Source organism: Amblyomma maculatum, chromosome 3, assembly GCF_055883805.1.
Source record: "Amblyomma maculatum isolate TAMU_Amacu chromosome 3, ASM5588380v1, whole genome shotgun sequence".
NCBI lineage: Eukaryota > Metazoa > Arthropoda > Arachnida > Ixodida > Ixodidae > Amblyomma > Amblyomma maculatum.
Window position 1 is genome coordinate 155,873,509 of NC_139346.1, and position 20,330 is coordinate 155,893,838.

Here is a 20,330-nt window from a genome sequence, read left to right on the forward strand (position 1 = left end):
CTACAGAGCCAGTAGCAGGCCTGTGCATTTTCTTTTCCTCCTTCCTACAGTCACAAGAACAATTGGAGTAATTTCGACCACCTACATGCACACATACCACACGCACACATAACAGACGTACGCACAGTCATTCATTACCGCTTAGAGCACTTTCAGAGGCTGAAGTTAAGGTTCGCCGCCAAGGTTACGCAGGAAAGAGGAGACGAACCTTTGTAGATCCCCGTGCCACGGGGAATGGGTTGTTCGGTTTAGGAGTTTGGACGAGTGAAAGGAAGAAACTGGAGGGAGAGTACAGGGCAGCAGGTCGAGAAGGTGTTGAGCAGGGTCACTAGTATACTGAAGTAGGTCACTCCTCACTGCACATGGACCAAGTCCAATCTCGTTCCCTTTCCTACGTAGCCTTGGCTTCAGAGCTACAGAAAGTTATCCGGAAGTATAAAAAAAAAATAGCTGAATTGAGTCCGAGCAGACGACAGGCAGACTTTGCAGAAAATGGAGGGTTTATTTGGCACGTGGGGAAGCGCAGTAAATTAAAAGAGAGGAGGTTCGGTGGCAGGGTAGTCTCTATCGGTCGGCGTGCACAGCGTAGCAAAAGGAGCCCCGCTCGTCGTCGCAGCTCATGCGGCAACAGGCGAGCCCCGGTTCCTTGCAGTCCTCGCTGTCGACGCATGGGTCGCCGCACTCGTCTAGCACTAAGTTGGCAGGGCACGCTGCCAGGACAAGAAGGGGGACAGGTCATCACTTCAATCGTCATCTAGAACAGGCAGAACACAACAGGCACAAGTCGGTCAGAATTAATTACGTCCCCCTCTCTGCATAAGGCAGCCTTTCCTTTTAACGCCCCGTATACACTCGGTACTGGTTGCTTGGGTGACATGTGCTAGTGTAGAGGAGTGACAGGAAAACCATCACTGGCTTTGCTGTCGCACCTGACCTGATCGCGTGCTGGCAGGAACTAAGCGGAAGTCTCACTTAGTGGACGGCACTAGTAATCGCATGCCTGTACCCAGCATTGGCTGCTGGCTGCGTGACAAGAAACATGTATTAGAATAAAAGGTTCGTGTTTGTGTCCCTTCTCTCGTGTTTGTGTCGGTGTCCCTTCCTCCGTGCTCGTCTTTTTGCGCTACCTTTCATTCTAATAATGTATCACCAGCTAGCCCAGCAACAAATTTTATTGAAGCATATATTAGATCATCGCAACAAACCTGCCATCACATCAAACAAACCTGCACATCATTTCTTATTTCGGCAATGACCTGCGTAGAAGACCTGCCCCTGTAAATGTACAGGAAAAGCATAAACAAGTGAAGGACGAGTAAAAGCATAAATAAAATAAGCAGACACCGAACTCATACGACGCAAGCACAAGTCTGGGAACTTCTCCTGGCCATATACGAGCAAACATAAGGACACTCTTGTCTTGGCTGAAGTCTTCTACTTCTTTACCGACCCATTTTGCATTTAGGCGAACGATTCGCCCATTCCATCGCTGTTTATGTTGAGGTCTTCTAATTATCTGTGTGTCGCTCATTTCATTAGTGCTTTCGCGATAGTCTACTTCTCTGTTGCCCAATATGCATTCGAGGCTAATGTGTCGCTCGATCATTCCTTCATAACTGGCGCTGTAGTGTTTTACTTCCCTGTTACGCCATTTTCATTAGCTAGGCTGCACTGTTCTACTCCCCTATCATCCCATTTATGCATTCGTGTTAACCAGTCGCCGTAGTGTTTTACATCCTTAATCATTATCCCGTTATTACATTCACGCTAATTAGTCACTCACTGCACCATTGCTCGCGCTGTCTTTGAGTGCACGTTCATTGGCTGCGCTTATAAATTGGCTGTGCATACTGCAACGCTACATATGTGCGGGGGGTCGTATGTGGCTTAAGAATGGAATTTACGGATGCTTATTTCCACGCAATTAGTGTGGCTGTCTCTGCCCATGTGAATACTTCGGGTGCAGTTAGGCAACAACTGCCTTTTACTGAAAAAAAAAAAGGGCCTGAAATGAGAAATTTGAGGCCTCATGGAGGGAATTCACTATTATGGCTTGGAACATGAACGCTGAAGGCAGCTTTGCACCGCCTGAACTCGCGTCTTCACAGAGGCCTAGATTCCAGAACTCAGCATTACACCACCTTCAGCACAAAACTCAAAGTGGTATCGATAGGATCATACTTCTCTTTTTCAGCGTTTATTTCAACGCGTGTAGGGTTTTGCAAGACTCACGAACAAATATATATTAGGCGCTGTAACCAAGATTTCGTGTAAATATAAAAAATATAGGCTGTTTGAAGTATAAAGTCAGGATTGCAGTAGTGGTAATGACAGGGGCCCTGAAGGGTATCCACTGATGGCAAGAAAAGGTGATGATACAGATAGGTATGGAACCACCCATCATCCTCCCGCAGAAATTTTCGATCTATAAGGTATGTAAATCAAAAGTGTCGGCGAGTAAATGAGGCCCCGCGTTTTCTCTCTCAACTCATACATCGGGCGAAGCGTTAAAAATAAATGGAACAGACTGGTGCTTCTCGTCACCCTTAATGCGTCATCAGGCCTATCCGGCTTAGTTTTGCATTTTCCCTTTTTTTGCCGCTTGCTCCCCCGTCACGGCTTGACCACAAAGGAGGATCTCCGACAAGCCCATGACAGTCCGTTCTAAATGACGTCAGGTATGCCTTATTACGTCCAGAGACAGAATCCACGCGAAACAACGGCGCCAATGGTCAGCGCCAGGCAAGGAAATGGCATTTTAAAGAATCGTCTCCAAATGAGTGGCTCACTTCTGAGGACATATGTACGTGGTATGCACCGTGCTCAGTGACGTTTTCTGTACACAATGCAGCTTTTTGGTAGACAGTTATTGAAATCCTTTCTATGTCATTCGACGCCCTAAAACAGGTAGCCTGCATTATCTCTTGCGCAAGAATATAGGAAAATCGCAGTATACACAGAATGTCGAGCTGCAATTTCTCCGGTCGTTATTATACTGAACAGCGCGCCGCGCCACTGGCTGCTTTCTCTAACGGTGCCCATCCATAACACTCCGCGTGCGGAGACCGGACAGCTGCATTGCGTTGGGCTCATGCTGGTAACGATAGGGCTGTGAAATCGCCTGATGAGGTGAATGCGGAAAGTGCTGAAAAGGCAATATTAGGTTTCCTGCATTTTGTTCTCCACACCACATTGGTGTCCTGCGGTGAAGCGAATCAAGCTGGAGCCTGGAGGTGCTCCTCACCTGCCGCGCTTCTCTGCCAAAGAAGTTGCACAAAGCAGCTGCTCCTTAATTTTAATGTACTATTTTTATTTTACTGCACATTTTTCAACTAGTGCATTATACATAGTATATAAATATGTCTACACAATATAGTATGCTAAGCCTGTTACCAGCTGGTCACAGTTGGATGACCGACAGTGGCTAGTTCCAAAGCGAGCGGCTTAGATGTGAAGCAGATTAGCACGCGTGTCACGTCTAAGAAGCGCGTCACTAATTTGACTAGAATTTATTGCCACCTTCTTGGTTGGAGATAAGCTCACCTGTTACAATTTCTGTATGAATAACTATTCCGCGACCCTCTTCGAATCGATTAAATGTGAGCTCGACTACAGTTAATCTTTAGCCGTTGCAGTCATAGGCACATGTTTTCAGTTGGAGATTGAGAATTTCGATAGTGCACTTCCAGTCAGCACTGCGATCCAAAAATTTCTGTCCTCCACTCGCGCGAAGCCGAATCGCGGAGCTGGAAAGCGTCCGCTGTTACAGCCGCGAACACGTGTCCTTCGTCTTCGGCGTGTCACATTGCATTCTCTGCCCCACCCCGGAGGTTGCTTGATGCTCTAACCGTTGCTCCAGCTCTTCAGCGAGGTTTCGACAGAAAAGGCCACGTGATGTACACACCCGTCGAGTAACGTGTACTCGTGGACGTGGCTGTGTGCGCTTTTGTGCTCTGCGGTTTTTGTTTGGCGCACATATAAAAAGCCAGAATCTGGAACCGAGCCGGAATATGTTATTAGAACCGCGGCAGCTGATAAGCCTACAATTACTGATCTCGGCAACAAAACACGCGAGTAAAATTGCTTGGTGCAACAAAAGCTCATAAGTTAAAAAAATGCATTTTATTGTAGTAATAGCAGTAGCAATAGTTGCAACTCTAATTGTTATAGTCGAAAATAGAAACTTCGTCTGCCAGAGTATTAAAGGGATGGGGAAAACTGTGCAACACATGAGATGTAGGAAGACAACATGAACGCTGACTTAGGGCGCATCCCAATTGGCTACCCGGAGCAGCTCTCCGGATACGCGGAGGAGCGAAATGTTTAAGGGGCTTAGGAACCACACCGTCGTGGTCCAGTCAGAACTCAAATTATGGCTCCAAATCGTACATTAGAACACACTGTTCGGTTTCGCGGAGAAAAAAAAAAGAATTTCTCCGGGTCGCCAGTTGGAATATATCATTAGTCCACTCTCGTGTTGTCCGTTCCTCTCTTCGCCCACAGCACTGGCTTGTTTCTTATCTGGAAGTGAACAAACCATCTTAGATTGCCACCCTCGGCAGCGCCTGTTTTTGGACATCTATCACTAAGGGCACCATAGTTAAGCTAAACCAAACAAAATTAACTTCCATTATACCCCAAAAGTCTATTCTTCAATATAACTGAAAGGCTTCACTGAAAGACCTGTTTTATTTTAGTAAATAGAGCAGCTGTGTTGATTTATTCGCGTTAGGGGTACCTTTTTTCTTTTTGTATTGCGATCTGCTATCGCACTCCGATCTTCTATGGCAGCAAAGTTTCTTCTGGAGGGCTTGACTGCATGTACAGTCTTTGTCAAAAGTGTATAGCCCAAGGGGTCTGCTTCTGAGCTACTTCGTGTGGCTTGTAATGAATTTACAGTGTTCCGAATCTCTTGATGGTGAGGAGATATTTTGTCCTTCCCTCTTCATTGGGAAGGACCACCACTGATGCTAAATCAGCGCCACTACACGTCTCAGAAGCGGACCCCCTGAGCTCTGCACTTTTGACAAAGGCTGTGCCTGTTGGGAGAATCAAGTACCACAATTTGGTCGCGTAGCTGTGCGCCATTTACAGCAACGAACAAGTGGCTGTGACACTTCTGGCGACCATACGGTCAGCAGTGCCCGCAGCATGCTGGCTCCGGGAAATTGTGACTTCGATTGTCTACTATCGGAACAATGAATTATATAGCTTGCCCTGTATTCTGCTGTCGCCGTCTTTATAAAGCGTGCAACGGAAGCTCCACATTCCTTGACTTTCACAATTCGCTCTGAAATTTCGGAAGAATCTCGTTAAACTAAATTTCTGGCCTGAAATAGGCCCTCTCGAATAATTAGCCACCAAGTGGCACAGCTGTTTAAAACCATGTCCAAAAGATCAAGTGAGCGAAATGTTTGACCAGGCTCTAATCGATGGCATCTTTTTGATGAAAATATATTGATTTTTTCTTCTCTTTATTCGATTGAGTAATGACTGAACCATCACGTTACAGTCGAAGACGTCAGTTTTCGAGACAAGTTAACCTTCAGGGATACGGTCAGATTAGAAGTCTTTTCTGATACTCTATTATCATGATAGTGCCGTGCTGCCCAACATAAGTAGCAAACTCTGCCGTACTGCCATTGCACATTACTCTTTTTATGCTAGCATGGCTCATTTTTTTCGGGCACTGTCCGCCCTTTAACGTGCCGAGCACAGTGAATTTACAGGGCAGGCACTAAACAATCTGTTGCAAATCCGCTTTTGAACACTTATTTCCCCCCGTTTTAATTATATTCTGTCATACCCCCCCCCCCCCCCCCTTCCCCAGTTGTTTACGGAGCTTCTTTCCTGAGTATTGCTTAATATTTTACTAAACATTTACGAAACGTCAGCTAGTCATGGGGCCGTGTGCGTGTACAGACACTCTTTTATTAGCTAAGCAAGGTTTATAATCCTAATAATTACTCACCGTCACTGCATATGCCTTTAGACGAATGACTCGCCAATAATTATTTAGCGCTGAAACTTACGTCTTATGCATATAAGCCTGTCTAAGAAACCGCCGATGGACCGAGGCAGCGTTCAGAAAATGATTGTTTGTTCGACTGGTCACGACAGGCAGCAAGACGCGGACCAGTGCCAAAGGCGCCAGTAAAATTTCGAGTCACACGTAAGAGATCTTTTGTACACGCACATTCATTGTCAAGGGTTCATGGAATGTGAATTGTATACGCAGAAATCTGCTTCCTTTGCGTTAGGACTCATTTTTTGAAATTTAGTGGCAAAGAAGAAAATTCGCGCATTCGCGATTTGACTGCGCATTATTATAGTAGGTTACATAAGAAGATAGCAATTTAATCAATTGGTTTAATAATAGACGGTCCATCATCGCCTGGTTGCGAGTGTATGGAACACAAAATATTTAACGCGACAAAGTTAAGGCTTCCCTTTCCGCATAAAACGTGGCGTCGGCGTTTCCCCCTAAAACGTTAAGAGAATGCCTCCGGCAGATGGCAGGTGAAATATGGCCGGACACTGATTGGTCGGCTGGTTATGTGACGTCATGAGACCCCTGACATTGACGAATTGGCAAGGTCGCAAGAAATATAGGAATCGAACCAGATTCCTTGGGTCACGAGATAGACATGCTGCCCCTAGGCCACGCACACACGTTTGTACGTATAGGTTGAAGTGGCGATTCATATCTATTTCACGTGACCTTTCACATAATGTGGCAGATTACAACGGTATGCCGATGAGTATGTGCGAGATAGCAGATCACAGATTAGGAGATTATAGATTAGACAAATAGTAAAGTTCATTGTACGTGAACGAGGGTCCGCAAGGATATCCGCAGAGAGAAGTCATTAATGCTTACACGTCATGTTCTTAAAAGCGGATCTAAAAGTCCCCAACTTTTTCTGGCACCCTCCTTTAATGCCCTTTTGTTTGCTTCTAGCTGCATTCCTTACGTGCTCGCTTCATTTCTTACTGCCCACCCAGTCCACATTTCCTCCTTTGTTATTTTACTTAGGTGTGTCCCCATCGCCGTTAGAGGTCGGTCTTGTGTTAGAGGCGTCGTAGATAAACGAAATCTGGGTGCATTTTTTCATCAGTAACTGCGCCTACTTGCTGAGTCGTTTTACGCGAAAATCCCTGCCAGCTCGTTACTTTGTTTTTCCTCCTCCTGACTCCCTGTGGCGTTCAAAGGCTTGCGTTGAGTCGCCGCGTAAAGAGCTATAGTTGTGATCAATACTTACAGAGAGGCTATAAGCGCGGGAAACCCAGACGCACCATCTCTGCAAGAAACACAACTAAGAATTACTCCCTATAATACATTTTCGATACCAATCGCTTTTGTGAACAAGTTCTCCGCATTATTACTGCTGTCGAATTGGTAGTCAAGCATGTTGTCTGGTGAGTTGATTTTGTAGAGTTTCAAGCAGCGCTGAACATCAGTGTCTCTTGTAGTGTTTGCATCCACATTCCATACACCGTCTTTAATCTCCGATACACATCATTTGTAATTTATATATACCTCCAATGAATTTACTTCTAACCCATCGAAGTCCTAATCTCCGAAGCTCCAGAAGCAAGCCCGCACAACTGTATACTTTGTAGAAACTAGGGACCTCAGTAAGTACGCGCGCACACCTGCCGTAGACACTATACCCTTGTCACAGACACCACACATGACTAGAGTCGAGCACACTTTGCTAAAGCGTCTGCCTCGAACTTTTGCGCTGATGCGCATGCGTACCGGACTCCGGGCGTGTGGTCTTGCTCTTGATGCAGGAGCTGGTGAGGCGCGCCAGTGTGACGAGCCGCGAGACGACGCAGCAGGGCCTCTGCCAGCGGCGGGTGCCCGGGAAGGCGTGCATGGCGCAGCAGCCGGTCTGCTTGCACTGGTCGCTCGTCTCGCACGCATGCATGAAGCTCAGCGGGAACGGACACATCTCGTACATGCCGAAGCCCAGGTCCAGCTGCCGGGCATGGCCCCCTTGTCTTCCGTCCTCCGTTGGCACCCCGTCCAACTGAAGACGTACACACACGCACACAGAAAGAAAGACCGCTCATCAGTTATCACTTCAGAGCAGCGCTTCGTTTTTTGTTCGTACTTTAGCTTACTTTACTTCGGAGCGCTTATTGCGTTGTTATAGCGGTTATCATTGGGACTGTTCTAGACTTTTCTAGACTTCAAAAACTGTCTTCGGGGTCTTAGTAAACGGGAAGACCCTATTAATTTAAGGCAGTTGTATTTCACACATGGTGGCTTTATTAACGTTCACGTTTTTTTTTTTTTAATTTGAAAAACGAGGAGGTAGACGTCAGTACGGTCTGTGCCGCAGATTGCACAGTAGGGAGGACATTGTGTACGTGATATAGCTGCGCTAAAATTAAGTAAATTGAGTAAAATTAACTAATTGACTGCCTATTTTTATTTTAGGCTGCACAATTTTTGAGCTGAGAAATTTAAGGTTATCGACACTGACCATCGACAAGACCAGTTTTTGATTGATCTGAATCGGCATCTGCTTCCAAATATCGGAAGTTAAAATTTAGTCATTGGAAACTCATTAAATCGGCTTTATTGCGTCGCACGCTTACGAGTGGGCATCTCATTTCATACACATCAGTAGAGACGTAGTTTTTTTGTGCTATATTATGCAGAAAAAAGTTAACGGGATTTTCGCAATGGTATTACGCGTAGGGACATCATTAAAAATATGCAACGCAGAAAAGCTAACTCAACTAAATTAAAAACACAATCTATATTTGATTCCTGATGTTTCGGGCAGCGACGCCCATTAAGGAAATTGAAAAAATGGAATTCGCCTTGATGTTGGCAGCCTTCAATTTCGAAAGCTAATGTTTTGTCTTAGCATCCAAAATCGGGAAATGAATTAATATATTTTATGTATATAATCGTCTTTTAGGCGGACTTTATCACTTGCATAAAATTCGCTTTGCTATAGGCACAAGCTGCACGGCTGTAACCGTCACGGTTTATAAAATAAAAATCTGTAAACGCAGAAAAAAAAAAAAGCTCTGTGCACTGCTGGATAATGGATGATAATATTCGCAGGTTCTCTTTATACTTTTTGTTTCGGCCACGCAGGTTTTTCTTTCGCATTCTGCACCATCTGATTATCCCTGAATGCAATATTTGTGATATATATATATATATTTATATTTTCTTCGTGTCAGTGCATCTGGATGTTCCACTGATTGTTTGCCAGCGGCTCAGGGGTTTTCGGCTCTGCGGTGCTGGTTTGTTGCGACATTAATAATTTCTGCTCAATGCTGCTCTTTTTAGCAATTGCTACTAGTGGTTGGTTGGTTGGTTGGTGAGGTTTAACGTCCCAAAGCAACTCAGGCTATGAGAGACGCCGTAGTGGAGGACTCCGGAAATTTCGACCACCTGGGGTTCTTTAACGTGCACTGACATCGCACAGCACACGGGCGCCTTGCTTTTCGCCTCCATCGAAAAGCTGCCGCCGAGGCCGGGATTCGATCCCGCGTCCTTGGGAACAGTAGTCGAGCGCCGTAACCACTGCGCCACCCCGGCGGGGTCGCTACTAGTGGGGTGTTTTAAGCGTGTTGTGACGTTTGGTGCGTATTTCAGTTCCTGAGATGTATAGTTGCCCGCTCGGCTATCTTCAAGTGTTTCAGATGCGTTTCGCTTTGTCTCTAAGAATATCGAGTTAGATTCGCGAGGGGTTTCTTTCCAGCACCTGTAATTGTTACCTGACAGTACAAATAAAATAATGTATTTGTTCAAAGAAACAGCGAAGATGATGGCGCTCCCTCTGCTACATGCACATAGGAAATGAAAACGGGAAACAGGGTGTTGGTGACAGGGACAATGAGGAAAGAGGGTTAATACTGGGGTGCCCACGCAGGATGATAACAAGACGCGACAGAATAATTCCAATAAATAAGGGGCATGATATAAGTTCTTTAGTCCAGATGCCATATTGAAGAATTCCTCAACAAAAAACATTTAAGTTGATGCTATGAAAGCGAGGTTTTTTTTATAGTGTATTCAACTTGAACATGCATTTCGGTATCTGAACACATCGTTCATAAAAACCTTTCATTTGGTGTTTTAGCTCTCTGTGGAAATATCTTGCGAATTAACCTAATACTGAAACAGATCGCCATGTTTCGATGAAGATGAAATGCGCAGCCACTGCGCCCGCAATACCTTGTCTTCCACTAGACCGGGAATGTCCGCGTGGAAACAAACTATTCGCGTACACCTACGGATTGTTCGAGCATAGGAGATAACAGCAGCCTAATGACGTCCAATGCGAAACCGATATCGGCCAATAAGTGTCCGGCTTACGCAAAGCATGTTCCCAACAAATAAAAAGAGCGCAAGGCAAATGTCAATAAAAAGGAATGCAAAACGCGACGACCAGTCACGTTTTTATGCGATGCTTGCTCACCTTGTTGTTAAGCGCAGTGTCGTCAGACGAGTTGAAGCCCAGCGCCAAGGCGTAGAGGTGCTCGGGCGTCAGGCTGGCGCCAGTTTCCCGAGGGGCCAACCACACGACGGCGATCAGGACCCCTACGATCGTCGTCATCATCGCCGGCGTCATCGCGCTCCTCCCGTCACACGTCCTTGAGGCGGCGATCCTCCCAGCGAAGCGACCTTCGTCGACTAGCGAGCCCACGGATTAACGGACCTCCGCACCGCTGGCAGGGCGCAAAGGGGAGGGGGCCGCGGCAATGTCGGTGGGGCGAACAGCCTCGAGCAGCGAGGCGACCTCGCAACGATTCCCAAAACTGGTCCTGGCCCGGTCTTACGGCAGCAGCCACCGGAGCCGATTCCTCCCCGAGCGACGACATCAGGAAGTCGCCCGGAAGCTGCGTTTGATCAATCCACTCGCTCCACTGCACCTTCTTTCTCTCTCGCCTCTCCCCTTGCTCTCTTCTTGTTCTCGCTCTGATTTGACCTCTAGCGTTCATGTACCTTGACCCGTACGTTGCGTAGTACGTGCAAACTTGTCGATAGGTTGGTCCAGGCGAGTGGTTCCAATTAGCGATGCTCAGTTCGTTTCGGCGTCTTGATCGCTCCAGAGCGAAGAAAGTCGGCAGCTTTCGAAGAAGACAGTAATTCTCCTGGTGCACTTAGCTTTATTTCTTCCCCCTCTCCTCTTTTTTTTTTATTTAAAGACATCTCACTTTCTCTTTGCCCGCGGCGTCAAAGTTCATTATGGGCTGAAGCAGATTGCCGTGTTCCGATGAAAGTGAAATGCGAACATACTGCACTCGCGATATCTGCCTCGGTGAAAATTTTCATGCAGGATTCCACTGCATTCAGCAGTACTGAGTTTATTAGCATTTTTCCAGTAGATGCATGCTGGGGCAAGCTGACCAGGTAGTACCGAAACATCGATAAGCGCTACCACACAGTCAATTCGTCTTCTAGCATCTCTTAAATTGTACATTAACATTTTCTTGATGTCAACAAGCACAAAAAATGGCAAAAAGATATACAACGTTTTCTGTAGCTATACTATAACGCTTGTCATACTAGAATATACGTTCGAACCATATAAGCCATATATAGCATTGTCCCGCTGCTGTGGCGTAGTGGCTAGGGCGCGTGATGGCTGAACCCAAAAACGCAGGTTCGAACCAGACCGCGGCGATCGCATTTCAATGGAAGTGAAAAGCAAGGCCCCCATGTGCTGTGCGATGCCAGTGCACGTCAAACAATCCCAAGTGGTTGAAATTTTCCGGGGTCCTCCATCACGTTGTCCCTCATGTCCTGCGTGACTTTGGGATGTCAATAACTAGAAACCAAACCGAACCAAACCAAACTATGAATGACATCCGTCAACAAGGGGGTAAAAAGCACAATTCCATGCATGCAGGTTCTGTGTAGAGCGAATATACTTGTTTACCTAGTAACTAGCAACGCACCGCCTACACTGATCAGATCACAGCCTAGAATTCGCCCAGCGCTCGCCACTCGTCGATGATGAGGACGTCGACGCCAGTTCAAGCATGGGCGGCACAATTAGGCGCATCAGGTCGAGACGTAACACTATCGAAGCTGGTTTACCCCGCCATGGCTCGACAAACGAGTAATACATTGTAGAAAATAACAGAAAAACAGACGAAAGACGAAGCTAACAACGGACACCAATGTTTGCTTACGCGGCTTCTTGCCCTTTCCTCTAGTTTGCTTATTTATACAAAGATTGTGGATTCGTTCTGTGATTCGTCTTTCGTATACGTTGTGTACTTTCTATTATGAATTTAAAACTAATTTGTCCTTACTAATGTAGGATGATTGTACTCTGCTTACGTGTACGCACGTCCATTCGTTAAAGGAATTCTGAAGGTGCCAGTGGCGAAGGCTCAGAAGTAACGTTTTAAATTAAATGTTAGTCCTCGTTATTCATAACATTTAGCTGACAGTTATTTTCAGGTCGAAAAGCTCCATTATTGTACAAACAAAGCTGAAGTTCTGCAACTTCGGCACAAAAGTTTTCTCAGCCGCCACCGCTAGACAGAAAATCCCTTTTCGCTCAGCTGGTGCCATTAAACACTTACGTAGACAGAAAATTAGTAGTCTTACCTTAAAGAAAGTAGATCCCACGCACAAAAACATTTAGTGCCACATCAGAATGACTCAAAACCAACAAACGAGTAGGCGTTATTCTAGGACGAGTAAGTAAACTTGATTCCTTAACTAATGAGACCACTTCGACAGACCGAAAACCAGCAGGCTTCAGTTGATTCCAACAAATTACGATCAGCAATTTTCGCTTGGGTTTAACATGTTAAGGGGAGGGGAGGGAGAGGTTGGAGCGCTACATCAGAGTAAGATAGAGAAAGAGAATAAAATTAATTAAAGTAAAGTAATTACGCGAGTGATTCGCCCAAGTTCGATAAAAGCGTTAGCGCAGCAAACTTCAGGAACTGAACTGATGATGATGTCATCAGTCGTAATGCCCGCTCAGCGCCGCTCAATTTAACTTTTCTTGTTAAGATATAGATATTAAGACAAAAGGGGCAAAATAATTAAGATATACGGGGAAAAATGAGCATGATAGCAACTGCTATCCAACCCGTTTCAAAGGGGACGCTCCTATATTCCATCCATCCATCCTTGTCTTTCAGCCGGCGCCAAATCGCGCTGCATGCGAGAGCCGATCTCAACGCCCCCGCAGTGTGGCGTTAATGGGCGCTTCAAGCATGAGTCGAAGGGTAGCAAGAAGGTAGAGATTTAAAAAAAATGTCCTTCTGCTTTGAATAATTTGAGAGCGTCATCAAAACTCAATGCTTTATTCGTGGCTTGGACAACAAAGCCGGTGTAGGGGAGAGAGAGAAATGCACTTAATGAAAGGAAAAGCGGAGAGGTCGGCCAGTGGTAAAAGACTTGCTGCTTCGCACTGGGGAAGACGGTAAGGGGCGTAGGGGAAAGTTAGGGTACGAATGGAAGGTGACATTGCCATGGTACAACGAAATTCCTTGTCGTGATCGCAGTTATGGAGGAAACTTCGCGCATATTTGGCGGCACTTTCATACACACCAGTTGTCACTGTATACAAATCTACGCATTTGAAGGGAAGAACTCTCTACTTTTGTTGCAGCACATGCATTGCGCACTGCACATTAGCCACAGTTCCACTTGTCAGAGAGGATCTCTGCCGTTTTGTATGTGGGCACAAACGCATAAACTCGCACATCACTGCACCAATGAAATTCAAAATACACAACCACATGTTCCAGCAGAGACACTTATGCACGTAGGGTACGCATTGAACATTGCAGCACACATGTATGCATGTAGGATACGCACAGAGCAGCACACAAGTGTCACAGGCGGGAGTACACCTGTTTCTCTTAAAAATTCGAAGACGGCCTTCATCACCCGCCAGTTACTGGTTTGTTTCGCTCTGGCACCGATAGCAGTTCTCTCGGAAAGAGGGCGACTGTCCAACAGCCTGAGAGCAGTCTTCAAGATTCTCCTTTCTTCTGTATAGTGATGGCATTCGCGGATAACATGATGACTTGTCTCTGGAGTGTTGCAGCTGAAACACGTCAGGTTGGCTTAAGTTCCGATCTTATTGAGATAACGTTTGGCGTCCTCGACACTAAGCCGTAACCGACGGAGGGCTGTTCCTTGACGTCGCATACTTTTTGACGGTAGGAGGAGTCGTAAACCTTCATCAAGGCGAGAGATGCGGCCTTGCCGATGACTTTAGGTCGTTCCACTGTAACGGCATGATGCCCTGCAGTGAATGAGCCAGTAAGGCTGCAGCTTAATTTCGTGAAAAAGGGCCTTGTATGGAAGCCTGATCAGCACGGGTCCTCTTGGCTCCTGCATCAGTGCTTTCATTTCATGCGATACCACAGTGGCTGGGTATCCACTGAAACTTGATAACACAGCCACTCTCGAACGCCATAGCTAGCAGAAGCACAATTTGCTCAATTAGCTGCTCGTGTGCACATGGCTTCATATATTCTTATAATCTGCAATGCAGGTCTTGAGTCGCAGAATATTGTTCAATGATTAACTGTCTGATGACCAGTGTAGCGGATGACTTCTGGTAATCCTACTAATTTACAAATTAGGTTGTCGTGGACGACGTTTTATGTATGAGGCCAAAACGGTAGTTGCAGGCACTTCTAGGCACTAAAGATGGCTGCTGAAGAGGTGGTCGTACGTAACTGTGCCATCGACAAAATGTGCACTGAGTCACCATGCGTATAGATAAGATGTATGATAGCGGCAATTGTTTGAGTCCAGCTGTTGCTATATGGGCCTTTTTTGCTATTCCTGAAATACGTTCGTGCATTTTGAGGTTTGGAAGCGCCACAATTTGATAAGGCATGTAGTTTGTAGGCCTCACATTGAGTTGTGTCGTGATGACTTTCGAATAGTTTTTGTCTGGACGCGTACTACTGGCCATGGGGTGGTGGTGATGCCTGGTTAGATTTCTCAATGATACTCTTAGTGGCACCTGCTGGAAACAATTGTGGGCTGGGCAGGCGCGGGCCTAATAAAATCTGCCCTCTGTCGAAGTCTTCCATGGTAAACCCAAGTTCACCAAACCCAAGCTCAGTAGCAAGAGTAGTCAGGACGAAAATGATATTAGCTATAGTGAAGAGCAATCAAACGTTCTGTCAGTAATGAAGGAAGAGGTTAGGAAAGCCTTAGAAGCTATGAAAAAGGGGAAAATAACTGCGGAGGATCAGGTAACTACAGATTTGTTGAAGAACGGAGGGGATATCGTGCTAGGAAAACTGGCCACCCTGTATACGCAATGCCTGATGACATCGAAAATATCAGAATCATGGAAGAACGCTAACATTATCTTAATTCATAAGAAAAGGAACGCTAAGAACTAAAATTGCAGACCAATCAGCTTGCTATCCGTTACCTACAAGATATTTACTAAGGTAATCGCTAATAGGATCAGGACAACCTTATCAACCAAAGGATCAAGCAGGATTTCGGAAAGGGTACTATACCATCGACCGTATCCACAATATCAACCAAGTGATAGGGAAATGCTCGGAACACAACCAGCCCCTATACATAACGTTCATTAACTATACGAGAAAGCATATGACTCGGTCTAAACCCCAGCAGTCGTGCAGGCATTTCAATATCAGTGTGTGGGTGAGCCTAATGTGGAAGTCCTGGAAGATATATGTAGTGGTTGTACAGCAACCATAGTTATGCATAACGAAATTGATAAAATTCCGGTTAAGAAAGCTGTTAGACAAGGAGACTACATTTTCCCCAGTGCTATTTACAGCTTGCTATGCGGAGGGTGTATTCTAAGACATGAAATGGCAGCAGTTAGGCACTAGGGTCGATGGAGAATATCTTAGTATATGCGATTCGCCGATGACTTTGCCTTGTTGAGTAACTATGGGGACCACCTGAAACTAATGATTAATGGTCTAGACAGGTGCAGCAGAAATGTAGGCCTAAGGACAGAGGCTGGGACAGACCCAGCTTCCTATATGCTTCTCCCGCCACACCTCATCTCACTCACAATTGCTTACGAGCAAAACGAGCCAAACCACTCTGCGAAAGGTGCGGTTGTGAACTCACATTTAATTACCTGTAAAGAACTAGAAGATCTAAGAAAAATATTTTACAGTATAATACAAAGAACACGTCCCATTACACCCCACGGTCCTTTTAGGTGAACAAGCACTTCTTGATTTTGCGCAGATTTTTAATGCGAAAGCATTACTTTGCTATGTTAAATTAAATTGGTTCACAGGAAGGGAAAGGCGCAGTAACTGTCACTCTTGCTCTGTGGACACCCGAACCGCGCCGTAAGGGAAGGAAGGAAGGTGGGAGTGAAAGTGGAAAGAGAGAAAGGGGAGCCGTAGTGGAGGGCTACGGAGTAATTTCGACCACCTGGGGATCTTTAACGTGCGCTGACATCACACAGCACACGGACGCCACTTCGTTTCGCCTCCATCGAAACGCAGCCGCCGTGGTCGGGTTCGAACCCGGGAACTCCGGCACAGTAGACGGGCGTCTTACTACTGCACCACCCCTGCGGGGCTTGCTATGTTCACAGATTTCTGTCCGCAGGCCATGTCCGCAGACCGTGTCCGCAGACCGCATCCGCAGACCATGTCCGCAAAATCGTGTCCGCAGTGGTTGTAATTGAAAATTGGTAGAGGTTAATGAGTGGTGTCAATCGATAGAGGGTGACGTAATGGTGTCGCCGAAAAACTAGTTGGGCCAATAAATTAATTAGGTAATTAATTACAATAACTGGTTCATAGGAAAGGAAATGCGCAGTATCTGCCACACTTGTTCTGTGGACACCTGAACCGCACGTAAGGGAAGGGAGGAAGGTGGAAGTGAAAGCGGAAAGAGAGAAAAAGGTGCCGTAGTAGATATGACGGCAAGGATTTGGCGTCACGCAACCGGAAGTGGAGCCAAAAAAGGGCATAGGAAGGGATTGGCGCGCAATTTGAAAGTACCAAAGACTAAAATGGGTAAACAAGAAGAAGAAGATGATGATGATAACAACTTTATTTTTCCACCAGATAAGAAGGCCCCCAATTCCCGCCCCCAGCACGCAGGCCTAATGGACGGGAGCAGAAACCTCCGCGATCAGAAGCAGGCAAAGAGGTCTTGGCTCTTCGCGGCTTCTTCCGCCAGGCGGATGGCTTGTAGCTGGGGAGCTTCTCTACAATTTATATTTGTTTTAGATCCTGGGGAGCTAGTACATTCCCAGATTATATGGTCGAGAGTCCCTCTCTCCCCACAGTGCTTGAAGTTATCGTTTCTCCTATCGTCCATTTGGACATAATATGCCCAGACCGGGTTTACAAAGTTCTCAGCTTGCAGGCGCCGCCATGCGACTGCCTCCCTATTGTTTAGGCTTTTATCCGGTAGTGGCACCAATCTCCTGCTTAACCTGTAATTTTGAAGAATCTCCGTATAATTTTGCAGACACTCGTCCATGTTCCGGCAATCGGACGGCTCCACAGTTACCCGGAAGTAGAGAGCTCGGGATAACTCGTGGGCCGCTTCGTTGCCAGAAACGGACGTGTGTGCAGGGGTCCAAATTAGGGGAATTTTCCTGTTTAGTCGTCTACTGGCCAGAATCCTTGTCGCTTCCGGCGAGACCCTTGAATTAATGTGAGGTAGAGGACGGGACGTCACGCAACCAGAAGTAGAGCCGAAAAAGGACATAGGAAGGGATTGGCGCGCAATTTGAAAGTACCAAAGACTAAAATGGGCAAACAAAAAGTGAATTAAGCAACTAGAAGCAACCAGAGGCAACCAACAGCAGCATCCGTGCTTTAGCATTGCTCCAATGTAGATTCTGCAGTGCTCTTTAATATTTTAAGTTCTCCAAAGATGCCAGAATTTTAAACAAACAATCAAGCTACACCATTACCAATCTCTATCGTCAGTTTTTAACCTTGTGTTTAGCGTAGCGTAGCCTTGGTTGTTTTTACGCCATAAAACAAAATTTAACTAACATTATTTCTTCTGAGTGCTTCGTATTTTGGTGGCCTTCTTTAATTGTACCTCTCAGTATATGAAAATTCTCGGAACTACAGAATGCAAGAAACTAATAGTAACAATAAGATCAGTTGTAGAATAAGAGTAACTTTAATAAGAGGGGGCGGGGCCCATCTTTTTAGTTACCCTTTTAGTCCTTTTAGGCCCATCTTTTTAGTCCTTAGTTAGAGAGCTGTAGCCCATTTGGAGAGTGGTTCTGTGGGCATGCTCAGAGAATATCCATAAAAAAGTGGCTTGTTAGCCACAATTTTTACGCGGCAGGGAGGAGGTGTATGGCAAACCACTCGGTTGGGGAATGAGATTGTTTGGAGTTAGATAAGATTTTTATGTTCTTATAGATGGAGACTGCGCAAGGTGATGGTAATTGTATCGGGCCTGCAATCATTGTCCCCAAGTTCACAACCGGGAGGTTAGCAACAACGGAGTGATCCAATAAACTCAATCGGACTCGGCACCTTCAGCTTAACGGTTGCTTGCGCCCGCGTGCGTTCTTTAGTGACACAGTAATACGTGATTTCATGGTAGGAAATAATACGACTCCTTCGCAGGGAGGGCAGGTTCATTTATCAGTCGACGGTACCTAAATCATGGGCAGACCCTTTCCCAGGAAGGGAGGAGTGTGCGGACGCTCATGTACAGATGGACGTGATGCAACCGCAAGGAGGGTGAGTTTGAAACATAGATGTGTCGGGGAAATCCGTTTTTTAGCGAAAATCTGGAAAAAAGATTTTGAGTCATCGAAAATGAGGGTGAGCGGGCATATTAGATTGCTTACGCAAGGGTTTGGTTTGGTTTGGTAAAACTTTATTTCCCACAGTAGGGGTCCTGGAGGACACTCGGCTAGGCGCCAGGTGTAGAGGGCAGCTCCCACGTCGGCACAGAGAGCCCGAAGCTCTCCGCCGCCGCGCGGGCCTCCTGGACAGCCCGAAGCTGATCATGTAGTGAAGCACTTTTTAACACTTTGCCCCAACGTTCCTTGTTCTTGGCGTAGGCGTCGCTCGGTGCACAACCATGCAGCATATGGTTTAAGTCTACACGGTCACTGCACCGTTCACACACATGTTGTCCGTCGTAGTCTGGGTCGATGTGCTTCATGCGACAGGGGTTGGGGTATGAGTTTGTTTGGAGCAAGCGTAACGTGACTGATTGGCTGCGGGTTAATTTCTTATCCGGGAGGGGAAATGCTCGTCTGCCTAGATAAAGTGCTTAGTGAGCTCGTTGTACGTGAAAACAGGGTGGCTTCCGGTAATTTTGGCCTACCCGGCTTTGCGTGGGCACTTGAGAGCAGCTTTCGACCCGGCTAGCTGGCCAATCCCGGCTAGCGCGAAAGCATTGCGGCGGGAGTATTTTGCGGCGTCAGGTAGGAGGAGAAAAACATTGGTCTAAGCAACAAAAATATTGGAAGCTCGTCTCCATCAACCGCATTCTTAAGTGTGCTAAGCTAAACTCGCCAACACATGCTGCTTGTATCGAAGACAAAGAAGTTTCATGGACCACAGCGCATTGCCGCACCTCGAGTGCGCGTGTCCTGTCTGAGAATCAACCAGCAGTCCTCATTCGCGCACGACATTCTTTTGCCGTCATGAGCGACTCCATGAAGAGAACCGATAGCGGCCACTTAGGCCGGCATCCACCGGTTCTTCCGAGGCAGCGAACGAGACATCTCGGAGAGCGGCAGTCCCTGAGGAGCTTCGGCCGCTCGTCGATGCAGATGCCGACGCGACGAAAGGATTATGCGATTGCCGAACCAGAAGCCTGGCCAAGCAGGATGGTTGTGACGCCAGAGTCTGGGGTAATGGCTGCCTGCTCGCCTCCAGTGTCCTCAGCAGGTGGTGCCCTTTCACGCAGCGCCTCAGTGTCGCCGAAACAGGATCCTGCTTTCGAAAAATCCTCCAGGATTGTGCTAGGACATCGAAAGGTCGGCACATCTGTGGCTAGCAAGAGGTACGACATGGGTGACACCGCATGCTTAATGGCAAAGGCCGGTGACGACGCCACTCCGGAACAGTATAACTCGTCCAGTATTTCGGTGAGCGTGCATCGCGAACGGCGCCCCACGCCGTCCTTGAGACGGCACCAGACTTCCACGGTGCCAGCAGAGCGACTCACAGGTGCTTCTGGCAGAGTGCCCTGGTCAGATTCGAGCTCTGTCGTCTTAGAGGTGCATCAGAAGCCGCGGGTTGGTCCTCGCCGCGGTACAATGACACCAACAACGGCCAAACAGAGCAGACCGCCGCCACCAGAAGACTTGGCCGCTGATGACATAATGCCTGCGACCATACAGACGGCT

At 46.7% G+C, this 20,330-nt stretch overlaps 1 protein-coding gene across 1 annotated transcript; it reads right to left on the reverse strand.

Moving 5' to 3' along the window:
* Nucleotides 1–564: 564 nt before the first annotated feature.
* On the reverse strand, nucleotides 565–10,607 carry LOC146196560 (uncharacterized). Its single transcript, XM_084597037.1, has 3 exons — nucleotides 10,455–10,607; nucleotides 7,763–8,036; nucleotides 565–710 (listed from the first exon to the last, which is right to left on the reverse strand). The coding sequence occupies exons 1-3, from the start codon at nucleotides 10,605–10,607 to the stop codon at nucleotides 565–567; spliced, it is 573 nt and encodes a 190-aa protein (XP_084453163.1).
* Between the last annotated feature and the right edge of the window lie 9,723 nt (nucleotides 10,608–20,330).